Source organism: Penicillium hordei (assembly GCF_028827395.1).
Source record: "Penicillium hordei strain IBT 12815 chromosome Unknown utg000004l_segment0_segment0, whole genome shotgun sequence".
NCBI classification, from domain to species: Eukaryota; Fungi; Ascomycota; class Eurotiomycetes; order Eurotiales; family Aspergillaceae; genus Penicillium; species Penicillium hordei.
Genome location: NW_026623145.1, coordinates 3,515,894 through 3,532,801, shown reverse-complemented (window position 1 = coordinate 3,532,801; position 16,908 = coordinate 3,515,894). Strand labels below are relative to the sequence as shown.

Genomic DNA, 16,908 nt, shown 5'->3' with positions numbered 1-16,908 from the left:
AGACGAAGGGGATGAGGAAACAAAACCACGAGGAAAACGCCCGCCAAATGCTGTGAAAGAGGGAAAAGGGGAAAAGAGTGGCTTCAGGTCTCTGACACTGCCACGGCAGTTGGTCCGAGATTCGATCCCATAGAGCCTGGGTGCTGACCATTTTGGTCTAGCAGTCGTCGCTGAGCCTGTGCTTGGGCTGCCTGTGCTTGCGCCTGCGCATGAGCCTGGGCAGCCACTGCAGCCTGTTCGCGCGCCTTGGCCATGGTGATAGCCCGGTGCTGCATGATTTGAATGCTGTACGCGTCGGTATCATATTCGTGCTCCTCGTCGGAATCTTCCTGGTCGAACTTGAATCGGTCGGCCTTGATTGGATCCATCTCGACTTTACGAGCTCCCATGTTTCGACGATCAATCATCAACCGGCCACCACGTCCAACTCGTCGTCGGAAAGATGGCATTCGGTGTGGTTCATCGTGCAGCTCCATGGCGTGCGATGCAAGCTTATCTCTGGAAAAGAGCGGGCTAGTGACGTCTAACGAAGTATCCATCTCGCCAGATGATTCTGATGATGGAGGAGTGGGCAACTGAGCTGTGAATGCAGGTCGGAAGGTAGCCACATCGAATATCCTTTCTGGGGAAGGAGACAGTGGTGCACGTGTGTGATCCACGTATCCCTCGTTCCACTTGATGTGTTTGGTGATATTCTGCTTGATATCGCGCAGAATCTCGTTCTCTTTCTCGGCTTGGACATCCTCCAGCAGTTGCAAATCCTCTGCACCTTGCCCAGCCTTGAGGGGCATGCGCAGTTGAGGAGCATTGGGACGTTGAGGTGGCATATCGAGCACTCTCTTTTTCGGCTGTGGGAGAATCGTTAGCATATGCATATACCGAGCGGTTACAGTACCCAGGCTTACCTTTTGGTTGATGAGGTCCTCATCATCGTCCTTGATGTTGAGCTTGCGCTTCATTTCCTTGACCTCAGCACGCTGCTTGAAGAGGTGTCGCTCCATGGAGAGCATTTCCCTCCGAGCAACTTCACGCTGGCGCACCAAAGCAACGAGCTCGCGAGCATCTTCCAGCTCTTTGCGAAGACGCCGGAGCTTTTCGGCACTCTGCGCATCTCTACCACGAGTCTTGCGGATCTGTCGAACCTCGCGTCTACGGAAACAGACAAATGGATCACTGTCGTCGGTGTCTTGACCAGTTTCGAACTGCGAATACGGACGTTAGTGATGCTGGATGGGCAATTGCATGGGATAATAACATACCTTGAGCTGCGGCACAAGTGCGTTATTTTGAACAGCCATCCGGCGCGACTTCCAGTGCTCATATATCTCCTTCGCAAACATCTTCATGGGATCTTCTAATGTGGCATCCATCATGTCCTGCATCTCTGCGAAGGATAACACCGGGGGATTATCGATGGAAGCGTATGGTTGCTTCAACTGTGCCGTCTCCTCAAAGAAATTCATGACCTCCTCGAAGATATCCTCCGTGCAACGACCAGCAGATGGATCGCGCTTCTGGTTCATGATCTTAAGGGAGACATCGTCCTCATCCGTCATGTTGTACGGGCATCCGCAGCAATCCTCGACGGTCGAGGAGAAGCGAATGTATGTCGCAGGTTGCGAGAAGATGGGAGGATAGAGTTCGTCATATTGAAGATTACTGAGAATGGTTTCGGGAGTAGGGATGTGTGCCTCATTTACTTTGCCTCGGGCAGTGGCATTAATTGCGCGTTGCAGGTGAATTTCCTAAGGCGATCTTAGGTCAGCGCGAGTCATTTTATATTGGGGTGAAAATCTCGTGTCATTTTGGCGATAGTATCACGTGATTGGGTAGGGATGAAGCTAAAATTAGGGACTCACCGACTCCTCGGCCTTTTCGACGCCGGTTTCGATCTGCTGTAGAGAGCTCTGGATTTCATCGTCGATGGCATCGATTTCTGACTCCCGGACAACGGGGATGGATGCCTTGGAGGTGAGCTTTTTAGGGCGCGTCCTCCCCAGGCCCCCGTACCGAGTCATAGCGTCGGGACGCGCAATAGGGCAACGACCATGGGCGGGGACGGGGTAAAATGGGAATCAGCAGAAAGGTCTGTTCATGCGCTTTCTCGTAGACGTATTTTTGAGATGAAATTTGATGGAGGGGGGGAGATATTGACGACTCAAGATGGGGTGATTCACGGCTAGCGGTTGGGTTGACGTTGTAATGTCAGCCGGCGGTGGCCTGTTTTGGCCGAGTGCACGGCCTCAGGGGCTCGCTTGCCTGTCCGGATACGGTTAGTGCGGGGCTGGGCGATATCAGATTCCCCGGGCCCTTGGCAATAACAACTCTGCTGCCTCCTATTTTACTGTCTTACTTTGATCTAGCTCTTTGTATTTGCTGTTCCACTAGTCCTGCAACCTTCATTTGCTACTACCATCGCATAAATTGCCACTGCACCTTCGCTGCATCTTGTTTCCCTCTCCAACCACCCACCATGGACCAGCCCCCCTCCCCCAATGAGCCCAACGCTGCTGCGATTTACGATGCGCGGAGACGCCGAGGCTCCGTGGGTACCACCCAGCTCTTCGATAACATTGTGTCTACATCGAACTGTACGTTTTCCACGGTCGGATAAGGTGTCAAGGTCATGGATCGGGCTATGGGCTAACATCGCAACAACAGTCAACCGGGACGAAGTGGATCGTCTACGCAAGCGCTTCATGAAGCTGGATAAGGTCAGTTGCGCAACATGGACTGTCAGAAGATATCCTCGCATACTAAACAGTCTACAGAATGCCTCCGGCACTATCGACCGTGATGAGTTCCTCTCCCTGCCCCAAGTGTCGTCCAACCCGCTCGCCACGAGGTTCGTTGCTCCCCCGAACATCCATACCCACACCCCCACCCACGATCTACAGTCTACATATATATATAAAGACTAGTCCCTGACCCTTGTCTTTTATGATAGGATGATCGCCATCTTCGACGAAGATGGTGGCGGTGACGTCGACTTCCAGGAATTCGTGACCGGCCTGTCAGCATTCAGCTCAAAAGGCAACAAGCAAGAGAAGCTGCGATTCGCATTCAAGGTGTACGACATTGACCGTGACGGCTACATTTCCAACGGCGAGCTATTCATCGTGCTGAAGATGATGGTCGGCAATAATCTTAAGGACGTGCAACTGCAGCAGATCGTCGACAAGACGATTATGGAGGCTGATAAGGATCAGGATGGAAAGATCAGCTTCGAGGAGTTCACGGATATGGTGGAAAATACAGACGTGAGCCTCAGTATGACACTGAGTATGTTTTGATCTGATCTTATTGGAGGTATTCGTACTGACTTCGGCCCAGATCAAATATGATTGCCCTTCTCACTGGTTGAGTGGCGACATTTATTCAGTGAATGGTGTTTCTTCTTGGTGCTCGGCTTTCTCTTTCTTGGTCTCGACATGACATGACTCAATGATCAGCGACGTGTTTGTAGTTTATTTTCTCTGTCCCGATATGGGAAGGACATCTTGTGAAAATTACCTTCCCCATCACCTGTTTCTCTCGGTTGTCTTTCTTCCCGCTGTATTCCATTGGCCCAGGCACCCAATGTCAATGGCGGTGCGTAATGCTACCCTGGAAAGTATATTAAAGTACAATATCAGCCAACCCCAACCCCTTCAAACTATACAACTCCCTCCTCGACTCAACAATTCAACAACTTTTATCTCCAACAAATCACCAAAACACCCCGGTCCCTACCTCATATCACCACGCTTCAATCAACATCAATCCCAACAATCAACACCCACAACAAAGTCTTGACGTTTCAGCCCCATGAGCAACAACCCCCGTTCCCATCTGGACCAACCCTGATTTATTTCCGCGCAAACTAACCTCGGCAAACACCAGTTCCCCTCCCTCAAATCATCCCTTTTCTTCTGGACCGCAGTCTCGTGGACCGGATGACTCCCAGCCAACGAGTCGGGTAACAGGAAAAGCCACGGTGACAAATCCTTGTTCGTCCTAGCATATTGCGGATCGAGGTGGTGCATCTTGCATCGTATTATTGCCTTAGCCTTTTGCAGCAAACCACACAGCCCCCAGTTTATCGTTTCTGTTGTTCTATTTTGTTCTTCCCGTTCTCCCGAGCCCTAGCTCCCGTCTCATCCATGTTGCATACAACATGTGTAGACTGTGCATGTGGCCACGCCGGTATGTGTAAAAAGAAAGGAAACCATGGAAGGTAAAGGTAAAAGGTAAAAAAAAGCATTTGGGTGGGTATATACTTGGGTATATGTACATGCACATTGTCGTCTATGCAGATTATATATTCGCTAATAGGTATGTACAAGAATGGTCGGCCGCGTTTACGGCCTTGTCACGTCTTTTCGGTAATCTTTTCAGGGTCTTTTACTTAAATATTCCTCCCTTATTAATGTTATAGGATAAATATAGGTGGTGGAAACGGCTTACAATGTGCAACCCTACTTTTCCATGTGTAACTTTTCATGTACGTCTATGACTACTCCGTACCTAGTACCTATGTACATACGCACAAGTATGTATGTATCTCAATACTATATCTACACGCCATTCTCAACTATCGACGACCCCCGTCCCGGCGACGTCCGTGCTCCTAGCTGGGCAAATGGACTGGATGGGCGTGGTGAGACGATAATTTCGGAATTCCGAGGCACTGGATTCGCTGGGTCTGCAGTCCGAGGTAGAAGTCGTACAAGGCGAGGCACTGTTGTTTCGAGGGAATGGTGGTTTCTATTTTTTTATTTTTATTTTTTTTAATAGAATTTGTTATTTACGAGGGTAGGGGAGGGAGGAAAGGGTAAGGTACCGGGGAAGAGGAAGTTAGGGCAGAAAGAACATTGGAGTGGGGGTGTGATGTTACTTTCGGTCTACTTACCCTCTACATAAAACATCCGATGTAGGTAGCAGTAGTCTATTTGTCGTGTTTCAGGTGGGAGATTTGGTACCTATGCCCTTCTGTTGGGTAGTTATGGAATTGGGAGGGTGAAATAGGGAGATTTTTGTCCAAGCTTTTGTTTGAATTCTAAGATTAGATATTATTAGATATTGATGCATGTTTCGTCTGACGTGTTTGAGGATATCTAAACCTGAAACGGGGTCATGGCTCTATGTACATACGTATGTAGGACGCAGTAGGATATATAGTTTCTCGATAATAGTATATAGTAGTATAAAAATATAGTCGATAGTGATTGTTTCAACGATAACAATGTATTATTATTCCTTTATTTTTTTTTTTCGCCCCATTACAAACGCCCAAGTCCATAATACCCAGTTCCAGCCTCGTGTTTTGTGCTACCGGTTGGTCTATCCAACGTGTCGGGCCCCTGGTTGCGGGCGATATACCAAGAAGCACAGTGATCTAGAAGTCCGAATACACGCCTGTCTATCCGATGGCTTAATTTATTTTTTGGTAGTTTCTTCCTTTGATTTTATTTTTATTTTTATTTTTTTCTACAGAATTTGATTTATTCCGCATGTCGTTCATCCGCAGATTGCATCCTGCTTTTTTGTTTCGGGTTCAATGTGAGCCTGTGAGTCGTCAATATTAAGTACAGATATATATTATAAGTACGGAATACTCCGTATCTTCACAAGTACCTAAGTGTGTACGGAAAGCTCTGTAGGTTAAATGATAATAGGCAAGGTTAATGTGTAGGCCGATCATTTGCGGGTCAGAGAAAAGTATAAAGATGTCTAAACTTCCCAAAAACTAGCCAGATCTCTGAGATCGCATAGGAATCTAGTGGATTGTCCCCATCTCAACCAGATTGTCGGATCTAGTTTAGGGTATTACTTCTGAAGGGTACGGAATAAATAGGAGTAGACAGTCAAAAGTCAACAGTAAACAGTAAACAAATAGCTTTGTCTGGTACTTCATAGTAACAATAATTGCTTTCCCCCCCCCCTTGAGACCTGAGCAATCAGAAACCCGAGGAAAAGGAAACTGACGTATGTAGGTGGCCGTCAGTGCAGATCCAATCGGGCAAACAATGCTCCACAACTATTTGAAATGATTTTGATTTATATAGATAGTTTCATGTATAATGTATAGAGATGCAATAATCAGATGACTTCCGATCGTATTCTTATTTGTACTATTATACTATTATACTATTATATTCCGTATTATTATCTCTATTACTTATTATTATACTATTACGCTATCATATCAGCCTCAAGTATCATGCATCTCCGCGAGGTTCCAGCAGCTGCCCGGCTAATCTCCCCGGAATGTAAATTGCATCCCCCCCTTTTTTTTGTCACTTCAGGGCTATTTTATTTAGTTGCGTTTAGTTATACTTTTACGACTTTTGCTTTTTTCTATTTCTATTTCTTTTTCTTTTTCTTTTTCTTTTCCCTTTCTACATTCTACGCAAGGGGAGATTATTTTGTCTCATGTTTACTCTCCATTATCAGCCCCAGGCAACATAGACAGTGTTACACACTAGATAATCAGCAAGAGAGGAGAGAGGAAGAAAAAAATAAAAATAAAAAATAAAAACATTATACCACCTGACCTTAAGAGCTGAGCCCCTAAATAAACCGAAAAATAAATCGAAAAATAAATCGACAGAAAAAACAATCCGATAAATCCAATAAATATCAAAAATGTCAAAAATGTCAAAAATCCCAAAAAAAACCCGAAGCCAAGGAACCATTGCACTGGGTTCCCGATTATAGCGCCAAATGGAGTTTAGGTGTAGATCCTCGATCGTCGATCATATATGACTTTAGGGCTTTGAATGTTTTATATTTGAGATTGGAGATTTGATATTTTAACATTTTGATTATATTTTGACTCTTTGCACGGAAAAAGCCCTAGTTTCTTCTGTTTGCCCCTGGATGCTTCCCTTTTTTTTTTCCTTTACACTTATCCACTCTTATACACCCTTTATACCCTTTTATACTATACTAGATCCATTCAAGGACTGGACTATACACATACTTGATCTATCTATCTTACTCTTACTGGAATCCTTTCGATCAGCTCGTCATCTTCTTTTCAGATCCATCACTCAGCTTTTTACGATCTCTATCTACCTAATTTGGCCCTGATTTCCTGCCTAATCACATATAATTCTGGGTTTTCTCCTTTCTTTATTCACCTGCTTTTTTTCTTAATTTTTTTTTTCCTGTTCAATTACATTGTCTTAATAATCTGTTTTCTCAGTTACTTAAATCCGTGTCGCGGCTGTGTCAGAGGACAGGATTTGAATGTCTACTTGAACCGCAAGGATCACGTCTCATCCTTTCTTTCCCTCCTATCTCTCTCTCCCCCACCGCCCCCCCCCCTAGGGTGAAGACTTCCGTGAAAAAAAAAAAAAAAGATTCCCTGGAATCACCCTCAAAAATCATCCAAGCTGGCATACTACGCAAGCCCACCGCTGTCCCCTAAGCATTGGGCTGAGCTTGATCTGCACCGATCCTGGGATAGCCTCATGGATGGCGATCAACGTATGAAGCAGAATGAAAGGTCAATGCCTCGGTCTGGAAATGCCGCTCGCAGAGCACCTGGCCGTGCAACAGATGGTTTTGACCCGGCCATACAACCACGTGGAGACCAAACGGGGATGTCGCAACCCCCGGAGCAGGTCCAGATGTCCTACGACTACGGATACACAGACAGCTCCTTCCACGGTGGTTCCCTGCAGTCGAATGACTTGCAGAATTACCAATCCCAGGACTACGTACGGGCTCAACGACCTCAACAAGCGCCGGCTATTCAGCATCAGCGACGGCGTGCGCAGCCTCAGGATCCCGCTGCTTTCTCACCGTATGATTCTACCATGATGTACGGGTTCAGTCAGCAGGGTCCAACCCAAGGTCAATTCGAGGTTGTGCCACAGTACCCGACACGACAGTCTACAGCGATAGATGTCCTGTCAAACCAATTCGCCGTTCCACAGTATTTTGCGCCAGAGGAATCTGCAGGGTCCGGGGTCGCTGGACTCTCGCCTTATCTAAATGCGCAACTCCAGCCTTATAACCAACCGGGTCCCATGACACGCCCGAACACCACCCAGCCTTTTCCCGCACCCATCTCTGATTTCACTCCAATCGGTTCCGGGTCCATGAACCGATTAGATCAACCCCAAACAGAGTCCCAGCAACAGCAGTTGGATAAGCCTAGCCTAGAGGAGGCTATCGGACGATACCAACGAATCCTGCGCCGCACCTTTGATCAAACGCGAGCCGGAAGATTGGTAGAGGCCGGGGGGTCGTTGATTGAAATTTCCGAGTGGCTTGTAACCAATGCACGGGATCTTGGTAAGATGCACCCTTTTTTTTCGCCCCCAATATTTCTCATTTCTTATTGTTTTTGTTTTTGTTTTTGTTTTTTTGCCCCGCCAGAGAAGACAGAGGAACATGTGTCTACAGTCTACTATGAGTGCCCTCGCATAGTAGCACAGAAGTCACACTCCCAACTGGACCCTTCTTTTTCTGTTCTTTTACTCCCAATGTTTCTGAGCTTGCAGGCATGCATCATGCATAAATTATCCGACACCTTGGTGGGTCTGCAGCGAGAGGCTAAACCTTCTTATTTGATATATAGGCCTCCTCCATGACGATAGCATCCAGTACTCCGACCGTCTGAAGCTATGGAGCGAATTCAATCTATGCTGGCTAGCCCTCTGTCAAAAGCAGAAGGATTTGATTATGGAAGTGATTGCGACAAGTCAGCAACCTGCGCATACGAGTCTGATTCGACGAGATCGCATGGAAACTATGGGAAGAGACCTAATTCAGCTTTGCGATCAACTTGAACCAAACGGGTTGGTGGATTATCAAATGGGAATATGGGAAGAAGAGATACTGTCCGGTGAGTTTGCGCTATATTCCAATGCACCTATATTACCTCCTAATCACAAAAGAAAACCTAGTCTTGGGCCAATGTCTTGATCTTATGGACAGTAGTCCGGACCTCCACCACATCCCCACCAGACCCGAAGCCACGGCAGTACCGCGACCATGAATGAACTAAGTCCAAGAAAGCAACAGAAGAAGAGCAGAAAATCCGGTGGAAAAAAAAAGAAAATGAAACCGAAACCGAAAAAGAAGTCCAAATACCCCAAACGTCACATCGAATTGGGTCCACTCCCAAATAAGAAAGACTGCGCCCTGATGATCGGATACTATACGCATTGAGCCAATCTCACCGAAGCGCTGCCGCCACGGGGGAGGCTATTGCCTACTAGCGTCGCGCCAACCCCGATGTTGATATTTAACATCGCGAAGAGGTATACCTGTCACCTCTCATCTTGTTTGGCACCGATCAGTCTCCCATTCGCTCTGATGAGAGATCAACCGGCCCCCTCCTTCCGTCTTCGGTCATCAGTCTTCCGTCCCCCTCTTAAGAGGGGCGATCATTCGTTGCCTCTCTCTTGGCCTGAAGCGCTTGATTCTTCGAAATTATACCTATCGTCTACCTAACCGGGCTAACGAGGTGGCTGTGTGAAATACAACATTGTCGCGTTCTCGTCATTCGCCATCACCAAGGCCACTATCATAATCACAATTATCACAATCTTCCTTTTCCCCGCTTACCATTTACCATGCCCTAATGATGAATTGACGAGTTGTACATAGTCTCATAATCTTCTGTCTGTGGGTGGTTCTTTTTGGCTTCTGTTATTCTTTCCTATCTCATTCTATCTTCTCCGTCTTTATCTCCTATCCCCATCACCATCTTTATTTCTTGTATCGAATTGATCCGAACTGGCTTTGCATCGGGGTGTGGGCACAAAAAACGGGCAAAGAGCATCTGGCGCAAAAATGGAACGGGACCTTTGTGTTCCCGTTTTGGAATTGGGCTTGGGCTTGGATTCGGGGGTTGGGTCTTTTCATTTCTTCTCTCTTTAGTATAATGAGTAGTCTATGCTGCTTGTTGCTTTGGTATGTGATATAAATGGTTCATTCTTGGCTTTTGGCTTTTGAATTTATATCTCGAGCTAGCAAACCCTTTCCAAGCATTGGATCTGAGATGGGGTCGATCTACTTGATATCAGATATGAACTATTTTCAGTGTTCATGGTTTATAGGTGCGACATTGCAGTGAGCTACCTTAGAGGTTGGATTTCTAGTGCTGGTTCAAACTGTAGGTTGTAGAGCTCAACCGCTCAGTCTTTGCCCTCATGGGTATCCACGTAATAGGCGGTTACGATGTTTGCCCTGCTACCGCATCTATGCTTTCAAACTTGATCCAATCAAATGCCCTGGGCAACTCAAGATGGAGTCTGATCCCGGTTGGCATCCATTCTAGTATCTTTCCCGTGTCTTTCCCATGCGAATAAAGGCCAAGACCAAAGACGGAGATGTATAACAAGAGCTTCATTACCCACGATCCATACTTGTTACCATCTATTTAGAAATAGTAGAACGTGGACCTTAGGTATAGGTGGATGTACAACACGCTGATTCAATGAAACCTTAGAATTGATGCCCCATATGCATTGAGAGTACAGGATATAAAACAAGTCGCGAACTCGGGGTACCGTGGTGGAATAATACAGTATTGAAACAAAAAAGGAATAGGAAATGCTCGAGTGATCTCGCTGACCACTTTAACGCTTGACCCAGGTAGGCATCTTGCGGGCCTTGACGTGACCAGGCTTCTTTCTCTCGACACGGCGAGCGTCGACTGTGATGGCACCGGCTGCAAAGGAATCGAAGTTAGCAACTGCGTCAATGAAATGAGATATAAGAATGGAACCAAGAACATACCCTTCCTCAGAACCGGCTTCAACCCAGGCTCATGCAACAGCAAAGCCCGACCAAGAGCCAATGTAATAGCCTCAGCTTGACCAGTAACACCACCACCCTGCACCCGAATCCAAGCATTATACTTATCCAATCGCTGCGTACACCTCAGCGCCCAAAGAGCACTCTCACGATCATGAACCCGCTTAAACACCTCCACAATACTCTTTCCATTAACCAGCACCTCACCCTCGCCCTCAACAAGCTGCACAACAGCCGTAGACTCCTTCCTCTTTCCCTTCCCGCGTGCACGGCCATTCTCATCCACCGTCCGGGGAACATTCTCCACCGCATACGGGTTACCAGGACGCAAGAACGTGGCGAGAGTATCGCGCACCTCGGCAGGAACCATATCGGGCTGGATGCGGTTCAGCCGCTGTAGGATCTTGACTAGCGACTTGTATTTCTTCATGGGCACGGGCTCGCCCACGAAGTCGCGGAACTGTGGGAGCTTGAACCACGCCATGCGCGGTGCCTCGCTCGTAGCCACTATAGGGAGTGCGGCGTGCTTCGCTTGCAGAGCTTCCAGTGCCAGGACGTGGTCGATGAACCGTGGGCTGCCGGAGAAGTAGGATGGAGAGGATGGGATGATACGGGCGGGCTTTTGGTTGAAGGAGCCGAAATTGATTTCGGGGGCTGCAGCCGCGGGGACGGACTCGGCTTCTGTTGCGTAGGTGCGCGTGCGGAGGGTGTTGAGGGTTGTTCGGGAGGCTTGGGTTGAGGGTTTTGTGAGGGTTGAGGTTAGGCGGAGGGATTGCATCGCCTGTGCGAGGCTGGTGGGTTTGTGCCACGCCATGGCTGGTGGAATTGGCGGGGAATTCGGGGCTGAAACTCGGATTTGAGGTCCTAGATGGAGGCCGTTGATGGTCTCCGAGTGTCATGTTTTTTGTCTGGTCATGTGATGTGGCTCCGGCAATATCAGTTCCTCCGAACACCGAAGTCGTCCCGCCGGCACAAAAAACTTTCTCGCCCCCCTCCTTTCTCTTTCTTTCTTTTTTTTTTTTTCCCTCATCTTCCACACATTACATTCAAGATGGCCTTCGGAAAGCTCTACGGTCTGCCTGTATGTTTTTCTTCGCCTCTTTGCTTTGGTTCGATGTCTAATATTCTTTAGGACAACGGTCGCACCATCTCCATCCTGGTCGCTGCTAAGCACAACGACCTCGATTTGGAGCTGGTTAAGACTGAGGCCAACTCTGCCGCTGAGTTCAACACCAGCGCTGAGTACCTCAAGCTCAACCCCACTGGCAAGATCCCTGCCTTCGAGGGTGCCAATGGCTTCACCCTCTCTGAGGTTATTGCCATTGCCGTCTATGGTATGTGAACATTTCCTCCTTTCGATGCATTCCACCACACCTCTCGGTCCATTTTTTGCCTCTCTTCTTTATGATGAGATACCATTAGTTATCCCTGTCTGAATTATAACTCTTGTGTTATAACAACTGTTGAGAAAAAACAACTCTGAAAAAAAAAATTGGCTACCCCGCTCTGCGGGAAAATTTGGACTCGACCACCCCCCCTTTTTTTTTGCAATGGATACATGGTGTCATCGACACCTGATTGCTCCATTGTTGGACCCAATTGAGTTTCAAAGCAACTTGACTAACACGTCCTGTTCATAGTCACCTCCCAGAACGAGAAGACCACCCTTCTCGGCAAGACCAAGCAGGACTACGCTTCCATCCTCCGCTGGATGTCCTTCGCGAACACTGAGGTTCTCCCCAAGTTCGGTGCCTGGTACCGCCCTCTGTTGGGCGTCGATGGTTACAACAAGAAGACTGTCGATGAGGCCGCCAAGGCTGCCCTCAAGGCCGTCTCTGCCCTCGAGACTCACTTCACTGCCAACACCTACCTTGTTGGTGAGCGTATCACCCTGGCCGATATCTTCGGTGCCGCCCTCCTTACCCGTCCTTTCGCTCTTGTCCTTGACAAGACCTGGCGCGAGGCCAACCCTGCCACCACCCGGTGGTACAACACCATTATCAACCAGGACGCCTTCAAGGCTGTCTTCCCCAACCCCCAGTTCGCCGAGGAGGTGATCAAGTACGTCCCCCCTAAGAAGGAGCCCAAGCCCAAGGCCGCTGCCCCTGCTGCCGCTGCCCCCGCTGAGGCCCCCGCCGCTGAGGCCCCCAAGGCCAAGCACCCCCTCGAGGCTCTTGGCAAGCCCACTCTCATCCTTGATGACTGGAAGCGCAAGTTCTCCAACGAGGACCCCCGCACCGTCGCCATGCCCTGGTTCTGGGAGCAGTTCAAGGCCGATGAGTACTCTCTCTGGAAGGTCAACTACCGTTACAACAACGAGCTCAAGCTCACCTTCATGGCCAACAACTTGATCGGTGGTTTCCAGACCCGTCTTGAGGCTTCCCGCAAGTACCTCTTCGGTGCCCAGTCTGTCTACGGCGAGAACTACGACTGTGTCGTCTACGGTGCCTTCATGACCCGCGGCCAGGAGTGGGAGCCCGCTTTCACTGTCGGCCCCGACTACGAGGGTTACGAGTTCACCAAGCTCGACCCCTCCAACGAGGCTGACCGCAAGCTCGTCGAGGACATGTGGTCCCAGGACGTTCCCGTCACCGTTGACGGTAAGGTCAAGGAGTGGACCGATGGCCACGTCTTCAAATAAGCGCGTTCGCCCCGATCTACCCTCCCCATCTCCTATAAAATTTCATCCCCCAATACCCCGATGGACGTGCTGTGCTTGAAAACACCCTACGCCTCATGTCCATTCTCTTCTTTCCTCTGCCTGAAATTCTTTGGGATTTTCCAAATATCTTGACCTTTGGTCTTACGTGTTGATGTTGAATCACGGTTATGAATACGTTGCGACGCGGAATGATGATCGACTGAGCTGGTTTGGGTTTTGCTACTATGACAATCCCAGCTGGCCAGGTCGCTGCTAGTTTAGTTCTAGCAATGAAAGAACAGAGACAGTTCTCTGAATTTCTTCAGTGCATATTTATTTTTCCTTGTGTAGTTGTAAATTATCAGTAGTCTTTGTAGAAGTAGGTCTTGGAGCTATCTAGTGTCTTGAGATTTGTGCTTTACCCAGGATTGTTACAACACCACCAGTATGCATCCTCACTCTTATGTCCTCTATCTCTCCAATATTCATTGGCTTTGTCGTTTGCTCTGCCGTTTGCTCACTCGTTCGGATATACCATTGGATCTTAACCATTTGTTTGCCTACTGGCCTAGATATAAATTACTAGATACCTCCTTACTGCTTAACCATCCTCTTCTCGCACATCTTTCCGCTCGACCGCTCATCAATCAAGTTGTCTTCCTTCAAGCTGCCTATACATATCTTCCTACGTTTCACTTAGGTTTCATCATCATCCGTCATTTCCATTTTACATTTCACATCTACTACTCCCAGTCTTCATCACTAGGGAATCACAAGTCCTCTCGTGCTTCGGCTATCGGTGACACATACAAGGACTCGGCGGACCTTGGAAAGATGCAGAGCTCCATCTCAGCTTTATCAAAAGACCCGAAAAGCCATATATATATATTGGAGATTGCATGTCATTCGCCATAATGTAGTACCACTCCTGGCCTTGCATGCTTTTAAGTCCCCGACATCGAAATGAAGCTCACGTTGCCCTTCTACGAAGAAACATCTGCAAGTCTGTTAGGACTCTACAACATGAAACAGACAGCTTCATCTATGTAGTGGAAGAGTCTTGGTTGTGACTATAGGAACGATAAATCGCCAGATATGACCGGAGTCCCAATCGAACAAAGCCAGTCTCACAGATCAATGGTGGCAACGCAGCAGTCCATCGAAATTCTGGGTACCCCAATAACCACCTATTCAACCTCCTCGGCAATCAACCGCTTTGGAACTCTCGCATACCATGACCTGACTGTGTATGGCCAGGACATGGGGGTAGCGAACATCTTCCTTGCTCTCTCATCTGCCGATCTCCATTGGGATGACTTTATGCGCCATCTCCCAAATTATCACGCTGGGTTCTCAGAAGTTGTGGTCATCTGTCAACGCATCCCATGGGTACATATCTGGGAGGCCCATATTGTCGCCCAGTGGTTTGATCTTCGGTTCAGGATGTGCATTTCCAAACATCGATCCTGCGCGCAATGTATCTTCAGGATATCAAGACCATCATAGTCCACACAGACTACTGTGGTTTGTTGTCTGGGACATGACGAAACCGCAAGCAGGGATTGAGGGCCTGTATGGACAATGGAGATGTATGAATGTTGTCTTATGTTCTCTCTTTCCTCGAATTTAATTATTGGGCGAGGAAGCAGGGCAGGGCTTCTACATTGCTCGGCCAATTGGTTTTGCACACAGCGAGCCAGATATATCAAGATTGGAAATGCTCGCTCAACCGAACTCTTACAGAACTATGTGGGCAGTTAGAAGTAATCTTCTGCGATTACTCCTGATTGTTTCAAAAGAAAAAAAACCAATCGTTTCGACTTTCGACTGCTCTTCTTTCTCACTTCGTTTGTCCCATTGTCCCAACTTGTATCTTTCTGTCCATCCCTGAACAGCAGCAGAAACACTGTAGGTTGGAATAGAGGAAATGCCTTGCCTTGGTAGCAGGCCTTGTTAATCACCCTCTTCAAGTTGACCCGGAACTCATGGTAAAGTAAGCAGATATTCTCTTGGGAGTCCTGGGGCTTTGATCTATGTTGTTCAGAGACTGGCTGAGGGGAGAAGGGTTTTACGACATTCTCCCAAGGATGGAAATGTCTGCTTACTCTACCATGAGGCCGGGGCCAATTTGAAGAGAGTGACCGGCAAGATCTCCATGATTGCTATCTTCCATCGTCCCCTGCTCTCTCTTTTCCCCTTAGTCAGTCATCATCAACCAATAGAATTTATCATTGGTAGTTGCATCTCCATCATTGTAGCCTGCCCCATCATCACTATCCGGAGGAGAAAAAAAAAAAAAAAAAACTGCCATGCACTTATCAATGCTAAGCAGTCGTCCCGGATGGCAAATGTCTTTATAGACCTCTACAAACCCCCCGATCAGTGGGTGGGAATCGAGAAGCTGCGCTCGGGAAAGAGGCAACGGAAATGGTAGAGTTCCTCTCTTCCATGAGCCTGAACAAAAGGCCAAGGCTCTCTTGAGATGGCTTCTGTGAGATTCTCTCGTTCTTCGCAAATTCGTGGGCGAGATTCTTGGTTCTAAAGACGACATTCTCCAATCTCTTGTCGCCAAATGGCATTCGGAAATTCAACCAGATGAAGGAACTAGAATGGCCGCTGTCGTCTCGGCAGCCAAATGACAAACTTTACTGCTACTTCCTCGCATCAAAATCTGGACAGATATAGATCCGAATGATGATGCTCATCTACGGTGACTTGAGAGATCAGACACAGTGTCAGCACTGTTTGCTCGATATAGCTAAATCTTTTTCTTCTTTCTCTCATCCGTCCCATTTGATAGGAATCAGAATACACAGTTTCTCCATCTGAAAATCGATCTTCTAAACATTGTTATAGCAAAAGGCAAACTACCATATTTGTTCTGACAACTTAAATGTAAACTTAAAGATTCTTTCCAAAGTAATTCACAAGCTTTGGTCCAGATACCGTGAGGTCATCATAGAGGTCGAAATGGTTCTTTCCATCAACAACAAACAGCTCCCTGGGCTCACGCGCAGCAGCAACTGCATCTCTACTGAAATGAAGATTCTGAGCATCAGATCCAGCGATCATTAGGTACGGCCGTGGAGAGATCAAGTGCTGAAAGTTGAACGAGTCATAGCTAACCATGAGATCGTAGCTGGAGGGCGGGACTTTCTGGCCTGAACGCGGGTGATTTCCCCGCTTCGTAACGGAGTACGAAGCGGCCTCTTTAAAGGGAGAGTCGGCGTCCTCAGGCATCTGGGAGGGATCACTATTGAACATTGGCGGGGCGTCGAGAGGAGGCCCGTTGGCTGCGTTAGTACGCCACTGGCCAGCAGCCTGGAGTGCACCGGCAATAGCCTGGGGGACCTCGTTGTTGTTCTCCTTGTGTAAACCTCCATTGCGAGTCATACGGTCCACACAAGCCGCACTCACAGTGGCGAGTGCTTTGATCCGACTATCAGACTGCGCGGCATATGATGCATACCCGCCCGAGGCACAGATACCAAGGACGCTAATGCGTTTAG

General features: G+C 48.0%; 7 protein-coding genes across 7 annotated transcripts; 4 read left to right on the top strand and 3 right to left on the bottom strand.

The window, feature by feature from the left end:
* Positions 1-83: 83 nt before the first annotated feature.
* On the bottom strand, positions 84-2,184 carry N7537_008505 (uncharacterized protein; the record flags this gene model as incomplete). Its single annotated transcript, XM_056899560.1, has 4 exons — positions 1,860-2,184; positions 1,260-1,745; positions 906-1,202; positions 84-848 (listed from the first exon to the last, which is right to left on the bottom strand). Exons 1-4 carry the CDS (start codon positions 2,016-2,018, stop codon positions 84-86), a joined length of 1,707 nt encoding a protein of 568 aa, XP_056751636.1. The 5' UTR covers positions 2,019-2,184.
* Positions 2,185-2,473: 289 nt separating this feature from the next.
* On the top strand, positions 2,474-3,344 carry cnaB (calcineurin regulatory subunit B; the record flags this gene model as incomplete). Its single annotated transcript, XM_056899559.1, has 5 exons — positions 2,474-2,591; positions 2,662-2,714; positions 2,772-2,845; positions 2,948-3,282; positions 3,334-3,344. The coding sequence occupies 5 exons, from the start codon at positions 2,474-2,476 to the stop codon at positions 3,342-3,344; spliced, it is 591 nt and encodes a 196-aa protein (XP_056751635.1).
* Positions 3,345-7,346: 4,002 nt separating this feature from the next.
* Positions 7,347-8,992, top strand: N7537_008503 (uncharacterized protein; the record flags this gene model as incomplete). The annotated part of the gene is made up of 3 exons (XM_056899558.1): positions 7,347-8,286; positions 8,573-8,839; positions 8,901-8,992. Coding segments are annotated over 3 exons (1,299 nt in total), but the record flags the coding sequence as incomplete, so codon positions are not given.
* Positions 8,993-10,580: 1,588 nt separating this feature from the next.
* On the bottom strand, positions 10,581-11,572 carry N7537_008502 (mitochondrial 37S ribosomal protein uS9m; the record flags this gene model as incomplete). The annotated part of the gene is made up of 2 exons (XM_056899557.1): positions 10,581-10,672; positions 10,741-11,572. 2 exons carry the CDS (start codon positions 11,570-11,572, stop codon positions 10,581-10,583), a joined length of 924 nt encoding a protein of 307 aa, XP_056751633.1.
* Positions 11,573-11,809: 237 nt separating this feature from the next.
* On the top strand, positions 11,810-13,399 carry N7537_008501 (putative translation elongation factor eEF-1 subunit gamma; the record flags this gene model as incomplete). Its single annotated transcript, XM_056899556.1, has 3 exons — positions 11,810-11,839; positions 11,891-12,092; positions 12,399-13,399. The coding sequence occupies 3 exons, from the start codon at positions 11,810-11,812 to the stop codon at positions 13,397-13,399; spliced, it is 1,233 nt and encodes a 410-aa protein (XP_056751632.1).
* A 1,137-nt stretch (positions 13,400-14,536) lies between these two features.
* Positions 14,537-14,943, top strand: N7537_008500 (uncharacterized protein; the record flags this gene model as incomplete). Its single annotated transcript, XM_056899555.1, has 2 exons — positions 14,537-14,788; positions 14,842-14,943. The coding sequence occupies 2 exons, from the start codon at positions 14,537-14,539 to the stop codon at positions 14,941-14,943; spliced, it is 354 nt and encodes a 117-aa protein (XP_056751631.1).
* Positions 14,944-16,300: 1,357 nt separating this feature from the next.
* N7537_008499 (uncharacterized protein) lies at positions 16,301-16,792 on the bottom strand (the record flags this gene model as incomplete). The annotated part of the gene is made up of 1 exon (XM_056899554.1): positions 16,301-16,792. The coding sequence occupies one exon, from the start codon at positions 16,790-16,792 to the stop codon at positions 16,301-16,303; it is 492 nt and encodes a 163-aa protein (XP_056751630.1).
* Between the last annotated feature and the right edge of the window lie 116 nt (positions 16,793-16,908).